Below are 9787 nucleotides of genomic sequence, written 5' to 3' on the forward strand. Positions count from 1 at the left end.
ATCATTAAGATATCAACTATTCAATTTTGACTAGTATGTATTCCACTTCATTGGGTACTAGTATGCATTTTTTAGGTGACCCTCTGATGTCACAAGGACTACTTTGAATATGTTTTTATTACCTTTCTGGACATGGACAGTAGACAGTACAGAAGTTTTCAATGGAGCAACAGAAAGCTCTCGGACTAAATCTAAAATATCTTAAACTGTGTTCCGAAGATGAACGGAGGTCTTACGGGTTTGGAAAAATTTGGAAAGAGTCATTAATGACATAATTTTAATTTTTCGGTGAAGTACCCTTTAAAATTAAGTTTTCTAAAAGATGTATACTCTCCATTCCTTTTCTCTAAATTATAGAAATATTGGGAATTAATTTCCCCTTCTTCGTGATCTAATAAATACTCATTTTGCCTTTCTTAGATATACAAATCCATTAACAAATTAGGATTCATGTCAGTAATGTTACAAATAGATTAAATAATTTCTTCTTCTGATTTATTTAATTTTGCAAATTCTTTGCCTTTTTTAATTGCACTAACGTCTAATCTGAAACTTCATAAGATCCACATTTTTACATTATAAATTTGTGTGTGTAGCTTGATACCAATAGGTTTTTATTCTTTTTTTAATCCAATGTTTAAAACTATCTATTTCCATTAGTCTATTATTGAGTTTCCAATAAGTCATATTATAACGCTAGACTCCATTTTTAGGAAGTCTGAAGTGAAAGCAAAGCTGTGGTTTTGGTTTAGATGTGGGAGGTGTCAACAAACCCTGTTTTTCAAACACTCATATATAGCTCATTTATTTTATTTCTATGAATTTCCCATAAAACAACATTTGATCATGGATATAAGATCAGGCTTCAATTCAACATCAAACAGCACTGCTGTAGGTTCAGAGAAGATCACTCCTGCTGTAGTTCTGGGTTTGTGCTGTTTGGTTGGTTTACCAAGCAACATTGTGGTAATCATCAGCATTGCTCGTGAGTGGAGCAAAAATCTGAGCTTCACCTTAAAGCTAATCCTAAACCTTGCGGTCTCTGATGCTTTGACCCTTTGCTTGGCTCTCATTGTTATGTACGGAATACAGTTTGGATGGAAACTCGGACTTTGGTCTTGTAAGTTTCTGGTTTTTTTGGGTCACTGGAGTCTGTATGTTGCTGTTCTGACTGTCACATCCATGAGCGTACATCGCTATCATAATGTCATCAAGTCAAGAGTCACTAACAGTATGATACTTCAGAGACTGGAAAGACAGCAGAGATGCCTTCAGCTGATTGGCATCTGGATTCTAGCCTTTGCTTTTGCCCTACCAGTATTTTTTGGATTGCTAAGATGTCAGAGGATAACGAAGTCACAGTTTGTAAAAGTCACTGTTTTGCTTTTTGAGATCTTTTTGGGGTTTGTCATCCCATTTTTGACAATGTTGACATGTTATCTATGGTTGGACAAAGGGTTGAGACAAAAAGCCAGGAGCTCCAGTCTAACTAGATCTCCACAGGATCAGGAACCCAGAAACCAGGGGACAAATGTTAAGACTTACAAGAAGAGACTTGTGATCAGTATCGTTGTGGCTTTCTTTCTGTTTTGGACTCCTGTGCACATTATCAGTGTGATTGATATAGTCACTACTCTGACTAAAACATCTCATCCAAATGTTCATTCCCAACTGAAGACTTTCCGCAGAGTATATGGTGATACAAGCAAGACTCTGGCTTTACTAAACTGCTGCCTGAATCCTTTTCTTTATGTTTTCTTTTCAAGAAATGTCATAAAGTGTACTAAGTAGCAGCTACATTTGTTTATTTCCTAGTTACAAATGCAGATAAATATGTTTAGGTTTTTAAACTGCTCATTTCAGTTTGTGTAAGAATTACTTCTCTGTTGTAAAAAGCTGCATTAATGCAATTCTAAAATCTGAGAATGTCAATGAATAAAAAAGTATAATCATTATCACGGTGAGGGTCAATATTTCTTGTTTACAATTATTTAAATAATTTTGTAATCTCTCTAATTTGCATTTTGCATTTCTGGTATGAAAATTGCTTTTTCAAACTTTAGAAAGATGAACATCATTTTCAGTCATTTATAAAAACGACCCTGTAATGAATTTAATTGCTGCTGTAGTGTCTTATAAATGTTGTCCCACTATAATACTGGCAGGCAGATGTTTTGTAGGTCTTATGTTTTTGAAATGGAACTGTAAGTGCAATGGAACCTTGCTTATGCTAGCTTCATTAACCTGACACGAAATGGTAAACCATAAACAGGAAAGCATACACTGTGATGTGGTTTGACCACTTAGTTTAGTTTCAGATAAGTACCAGACATGTGACTGGCATGATGATCAGTTTGCATGGCACCATTTGAACAATGTGTTGAAATGTACAGTATTTATATTTGTTTCAGATTAACCTGTATCACTTTAAACATGATTTATAGCAAGATGGACTGGATTCTTTTTTTTTTATTGTATTAAACATATTTCCAGCTATGTGATTTACAGTATATGTCACTGGATTCTAGCCTTTGCTTTTGCCCTACCAGTATTTTTTACTCAGACAAGGATGGGTGGCAAAGATCGATGTCTTAGGAAAATTGAGTCATGTTTAAATTTATTGCTAAATGATAATGTTGATTGTCTTATTCTCCCATTGCCCGAGTCCTTTACATGAAACATGTAGGTTGGGATGAAAACAAATGCTCTGCAAATAATATGTAATGTAAATGTTTTTAAATCACATTGTTGTTTTTAATTCTACAATTATTCCTTTCTAGAGGAATGTTAATTTGGCAGAGTGCAAATACAATTAAATAAGCGGAGTAATTTAGATTACTTTATACGTCACTGGATGTGTTCAGTTTGTGAATTCTCAGTGGCATTCTGTAACAGCGAAAGAAGGTGAGGGAGCAAGAGTAACACACGAGTAACAACAAACAGGATAACAGGTGGGTGAAGGACGAAGTCTGATGGCGATACGGGAAGTAACAATGTCCGATGGTGATCCAGGAAGTGACGGTGAGGAGATGCAGCAGGAGAGCGTGACACAGGAACTGAGATGAGCGAGCCGTGGGGGTGAGAGGTATAATCTGTGGGTGGTGAGGAGTGGATGTAATTTCAGAGACACAGACGATCCAACGAAGAGAAGAACAGGAACGAAAGACCAGGCAAAACACGGGGAACTGCAAACAACGCTCTGACAAACACTAGACGAAAAACAGGGCAATAATTAGGGATCGGATAGCCTAATGAGTAGCAGCTGGTGTAGATGAACAATTAACGGAGACACCCACAAGAAACAATCAGTGCTGACGCGAGACACACACAAACTCCACCCACATAGTGCAAATCCCGAGGCCACGGTTTACCAACCGTGACACATTCAATTCGTGAGAGAAAGGCTGTGCTGTAAATTTGTTAGGAGATGATGTGTGAAGACCTAGATAGGATTCACAGAGATAAAAAAAAAAAAAAACAGTTATTTTATTGTGCCTTGATCACCTGCTGTGCGTCTGAACCATTCCAACAGCTTCTTTATGACCATGAACTTTAAATAGACACATCACTAACTATAAACAGTAACCAGCCTAATAAGTCATAGAAAAGACACTAAACAGGAAAGCAAAATAGAAATTTTCCTTTCCTGCTATATTCTATTCATTCACATTACATGTCTGCTAGTATGTGTTCTTGCCAGATATATATATATATATATATATATATATATATATATATATATATATATATATATATATATATATATATGGGTATATATATATATATATATATATATATATGGGTATATATATATATATATATATATGGGTATATATATATATATATATATATATATATGGGTATATATATATATATATATATGGGTATATATATATATATATATATATGGGTATATATATATATATATATATATATATATATATATATATATATATATATATATATCTGGCAAGAACACATAATAGCAGACATGTAATGTGAATGAATCTATTTGAAAAATGTTGATTGAACATATCTTTCTGGAAACTGGAATGATTACAATGGTACATAAAGGTTCATCTTAATACACCAAAGTGTCAGCTTTGACTATAAATTTAACTCATACAGTCAAACAGACCAGTGGTTTTGTTGATAGAGCCAATTTCAGGTTTTGTTGTATAATAGTGCCACCAAGTGACATATATTTTATTTTTATTTATTAAGCCTTTAAAATAAGTTTCATTATTCCATTTAATGAGAAGATAAATCATTTTGTAATCAGGCAATATTGATGGTTCAATGGACACTTTGTTAGTATTTTGTTCTAATGAATTAGAAATTAACCAAAAGGTATATTCTTGACTGTTTAGATTTATCTCTATTACTCCATGTGTACTGTACTCTTTCATAAGTGGATGTTTATTTCTCCATATGTCAATTATCCCAAAGTTTTCACAAAATTTAGATAGCTCTGAATTAGATGTAGAAGGTTTAATTGGAATAGGAATTCTATCTATTTTAGGATCTGGGACGATATTAAAGTCCCCACCTAAAATAATTTCAATATGATTAAATCTTTCTCTTACCTAATTAATCTAATTTTCAATATCAGAAAACAAATCCACATTGTATTTTCATTTATTTTATTTTTTTTACTTGAGGAACATACTGTACAGTATCTAACAAAAACATTTTCCCATCCAATGATTGTTGGCATCCTTCTGTCTTCGAGAGACAATGGTTTAGAATCTGCACCCAGGTCAGTCTGTGGTTTGGTTGCAGACTCTGCTATGACTGTAGAGTCTGATACGGGAGCGACAGCACCGCTGGCACTTGCTGCAAGTGTAAGCAGTGGTGTTGTCATTGGGGGCAGGCTGAACACTTTGCTGCCGGCGGGTCTTTGGTATTACCAATTTTACCTTTGAATGGACCCTTTAAAATCGCAACTCCTGCCGAATGATTACTTCCAAAAGAATGCCAAACTTCACTGCCCCATTGTGCCTTCCAAAAAAAAAAAATCACATCTGCAGAACAAGCATGGGTCTCTTGTAACAAATAAAAATCTACGTTATATCTCGAATACCTCTGACATTAAAATAACAAAACGATAACGACATGAACTTTTAACAATTACAGAAAAAGAAATAAAAACTCTCTTAAAAGCTATGGTATATGTAACTCAAAGGGTGCATAGTTCCTATTTATTAACAATTTAACCTGGGACATTATTATTTTGTATTTATTTTTTTCTACATCCCCCCCTTGTCCATTGTCTTTTAATTTGCGCTTATTTTATGGTAAAAAAATATCCAAACCAAACCTTTATGTGGGGAATATTTTAACGCTATCAACAAAGGCTCTACTTCCCACAAAAAAGCTTTAAGACCTTTCTCTCTGGCATATTTCACCGTGGGCCACAGGAGTTTTCGATCTTTCCATATCCAGCGTGGTCAGGTCCTCTGTAACTAGACAACATCTACAGCAAAAGCTGAATTTCCTGGAACTTCATCAGTAGCTACGTTTACATGTACACTTTTTTTGTTCGATCGGACCAAATTCATTACGATTGATGAATCGGATTGTAGTGTTAACATGAACGTTTGTTTTTAATGACAGGATACACATTCATACAACACAAACACTTTATTCAAATGGAAGAGATGCTGCTTCCATGCGTCATTACATTATTTCTGCATCCTTGCACATGTGCAGTCCATTCAGTTTCATGATTCAATCTGTTATTTTTTTATTATTTGAGTACTCATTATTGCTCACAAAACCCTAATTTGAGTAAAAATAGCTAAAATAATTACAAGCTTTGAGGTAAACATTTGCAATTCCTGACGTTCCTCCCATGGGTAAAGAAGTTTGCATTTTTTATTTTATTGCAGCTATATTTATTATTATATTTTTTCTTAAATACTGAGTTTTGTAAATTATAGTGAAATAGAGTTATTACAAAAGTAATATTCCTTATTTTGTTTAATGTTTTTATTCATAAATAATAATCATAATCATTATTAGTTTTATTGATATAGATAAAAACAAAAGCTTTGGCCAAATTGTGCAGCCCTACAAGTACAGCAAACCTGGCTTTTTAATTTTTTATTTATTTATTTTTTATTACTACCTTTTGGCCTATTTTTAATAAAGAAAATGTTTGTCTGAAAACCACTAGTTTGGATTTTGGGTGCTCTGTACAAAAGGTTAATATAAAAACATTCAGTGTCTGCAGCACCAGCATGTCCTGTACAGAAAATTAATGTAAAAACATTCAGTGTCTGCAGCACCAGCGTGTCCTGTACAGGACATAAATGTAAAAACATTCAGTGTCTGTAGCACCAACAACATACAGCCCTGGTATGACATTTATTGTTTTTACTGGAGGAAAAATAGAAAAATAACAGCTAATAAAATTGGTCTTATCTCCATCCTGCCACCAGAGGTCACTCAAAGACCAACAAACACATTAGGCTACTAGGTTTACGAAATTATAGTGTTTAAGTAAAACTAACAAAAATATGTTTGCTATGTGCTTGTGTACAAATAATTGTTTCTTCTCTATTTGGTTTTCTCAAAAAAGTACATCAATCCCTTTGTTTCAGTTTCCTGTTTAATCTCTCTCCTATATGTGGCTGGCTCATTAATATTTAACATACAATTACCATACTGGGCAGAAATGCTCATTTAAAAAGTACTAGTATCTATTAAGTCCAGAATATCTCAGGTCTAAAGTTACTAGTAATTAACTTCTATAGTATTAAGTACTACTTCTATATATTTTTTTAACAAGAAGAGTATAATTAAATACTAGTCACTACTAGTATCTAATGAGTAAGTACTGTTACTTAATGGAAATGATACTATTATCTAAAAAATAAGTACTAGTAACATGAAAAAAGATACTAGTACAGTTTATAGATTAAATGTTACAACAGCTTTCCATAACCAGGCAAGCATAGAATGTCCCTGAACAGATTCACGCCCACTTTTAGGGAAAAACCAGTGTTGCAACAAACATCAAATGTGCATTAAGTTGCTTGTTCCAACTGGTCGATAAAATATGCACATATTTATGATACAGCATGTTTTTAGCTTAAATACAGGTGCTGGTCATATAATTAGAATATCATTAAAAAAATATTTATTTCACTAATTCCATTCAAAAAGTGAAACTTGTATATTATGTTCATTCATTACACACAGACTGATACATTTCAAATATTTATTTCTTTTAATTTTGATGTTTGTAACTGACAACTAAGGAAAATCCCAAATTCAGTGTCTCAGAAAATTAGAATATTGTGAAATGGTTAACAGTGACACCTGGTGCCACACTCTAATCAGCTAATTAACCCAAACAATTGAATTAACTTTATTTTGCATTTCCTTTGGATATCAGGGTCCCAGAGTCTGGAGGAAGAGAGGAGAGGCACACAATCCATATTGCTTGAGGTCCATTGTAAAGTTTCCACAGTCAGTGATGGTTTGCGGTGCCATGTCATCTGCTGGTGTTGGTCCACTGTGTTTTCTGAGGTCCAAGGTCAACGCAGCCATATACCAGTTAGTTTTAGAGCATTTCATGCTTCCCGCTGCTGACCAACTTTATGGAGATGCAGATTTAATTTTCCAACAGGACTTGGCACCTGCACACCGTGCCAAAGCTTCCAGTACCTGGTTTAGGGACCATGGTATCCCTGTTCTTAATTGGCCAGCAAACTCGCCTGACTTTGACCCCATAGAAAATCTATGTGGTATTGTGAAGAGAAAGATGCGATATGCCAGACCCAACAATGCAGATGAGCTGAAGGCCACTATCAGAGCAACCTGGGCTCTCATAACACCTGAGCAGTGCCACATACTGATCGGCTCCATGCCACGCTGCATTGCTGCAGTAATTCAGGCAAAAGGAGCCACAACTAAGTATTGAGTGCTGTACATGCTCATACTTTTAATTTTTATACTTTTTGGTTGGCCAAGATTTCTAAAAATCCTTTCTTTGTATAGGTCTTAATTAATATTCTAATTTTCTGAGATACTGAATTTGGGATTTTTCTTAGTTGTCAGTTATAAACATCAAAATTAAAAGAAATAAACATTTGAAATACTGTATATCAGTCTCTGTGTAATGAATGAATATAATATACAAGTTTCACTTTTTGAATGGAATTAATGAAATAAATCAACTTTTTGATTATATTCTAATTATATGATCAGCACCTGTAAATAACTGTTGTTCAGTTAGGTACACTGTCAAAGGTTAACCTGGTGACTCTATAAACTTGGATTTACAAACATATACCCATTTCACTGATACTGTGCATTGGCAGCATTATTAACATTGGTTTACACCTCAGGAAAGTTTATGGAGTTGTTTTTTTATTTTTAATCTAAAGTTTGTTACTGCTGTGTTTTGTTATAGTTTTCAACTCTTGATGATTTTCCTTAAAGTTTGCTATTATTTTTCTAAAAATAACAGAATGCCAGAACACATAATAATTCATATGATAATTACCTTTACTTTTCCACAAACCTTTTTTGCAGTTAAACTTCCCGGTTCAAACTCTGTACAACCAAACCCATAATCCAGGTTAAGCAGTTTTTTTTTTTTTAAGCAACAGCCACATCACTTCCTGTGGAAGATACCATTTTGGTGTGATGTCAGAAGGGGAGGGGATTTAGAAAAACTTGCTTTTGCCATTTAAATAGTTGTTAAACTCTTCCTCTGTTAATGTTTTTTTGTTTTACCTATTTGGAAGGTTTAAGTGTTGTGTTGGGTGTTTATATTATTTAATTTGATCATTGCAAACTAAAACGTTTGTATCTAGTTGGTATGCTCCATGGGTCTTCAGCCTATAAATAGGCTTTATGGCTGGAAGGATTTCAGTCACCTTTAAAAGTCATGGTTGCAATCTGCCAAAAAAATGAAAAGAAGAAGAAGGATTTCAGTTCTGATTGTGGGCTCTAATATTGAGCAGAACTTGGGCCATTTGGTTTAGTCAAAATTAGCACATTGTTGTTGTTTTCTTTTCGTACAGTTTTTTATTTTTGTTTTCTACTTCACTGTAAATATTTTACCAGCTTCCAATAAAACACAATTTTTGGATTTTGCATTAACTTTTTGTACAGCACATCATTTCCCTTTTCCACTCCAACTGGTTGGCCTCCCTACATACACTGTAAGAAAAAAAAAATCAATAATTGTTTAGAATGTACAGCTTTACTAGTTAATAAGAAAATACATAAAATGTGTAACTGTTCAATAACTACATTTTGTACAAATCGGATCATAAAGATGTTACATATGTTACTTTTACAAATTAATATATTTTATGTTTTAAATTATTTTTATGAACAAATAACATTTGCAAGAATATCTTTCGCTGATATCTGAGTAATCTCATTGTGTATTCTACGTAAAAACGCTGTATTGTGTTATGGTTATGCATGACATCACACAATGTCATTTAGCAACTTTGAGCAACAACTCGATCTGTCTTTAGTACCCTGAAAATTAGTTGGCAACACAAGGGAAAACAAACTGCCACACAGGATCGGGTCGAGGAAGTGGACTCACCTTACAACATGCCAAAGAGTTGTTGTGTGGTTGGGTGCACCAATAATAATTGTAAAAACCCAAATTTGAAATTCATTCCTTTTCCATGTATAAATAATTATCCGGAAAGAAGGCAATTATGGCTGCTGGCGATACATCTAGAAGACAGTACCAGGGGGGCTGTGGTGTTAGGCACCATGTAGGATTTAAATCAAACTTTGCTTATCAGTA

General features: G+C 33.9%; 2 protein-coding genes across 6 annotated transcripts in view; one reads left to right on the top strand and one right to left on the bottom strand.

Moving 5' to 3' along the window:
- LOC127971115 (lysozyme g-like) overlaps nucleotides 1-9787 on the bottom strand; it is a 47294-nt gene that overhangs the window by 15551 nt on the left and 21956 nt on the right. Inside the window, exon 1 of one of the 5 annotated variants that reach the window (XM_052573925.1) lies at nucleotides 8534-8649. The exons of 3 other annotated variants lie outside the window; for them this stretch is intronic. The gene's annotated coding sequence lies outside the window, so the exon portion shown is untranslated. Of the gene's footprint in view, nucleotides 1-8515; nucleotides 8650-9787 lie in introns of those variants that run through there. One more of the 5 variants, XM_052573926.1, reaches the window with a different exon arrangement.
- Nucleotides 826-1932, top strand: LOC127971112 (mu-type opioid receptor-like). The gene has a single exon (XM_052573919.1). It carries the CDS (start codon nucleotides 847-849, stop codon nucleotides 1789-1791), a length of 945 nt encoding a protein of 314 aa, XP_052429879.1. The 5' UTR covers nucleotides 826-846; the 3' UTR covers nucleotides 1792-1932.

Source organism: Carassius gibelio, chromosome B14 (assembly GCF_023724105.1).
Source record: "Carassius gibelio isolate Cgi1373 ecotype wild population from Czech Republic chromosome B14, carGib1.2-hapl.c, whole genome shotgun sequence".
Taxonomy (NCBI): domain Eukaryota; kingdom Metazoa; phylum Chordata; class Actinopteri; order Cypriniformes; family Cyprinidae; genus Carassius; species Carassius gibelio.

Excerpts from the sequence above, each read along its gene's own strand:
- LOC127971112 (XM_052573919.1), top strand. The coding sequence starts at position 847 with ATGGATATAAGATCAGGCTTCAATTCAACATCAAACAGCACTGCTGTA.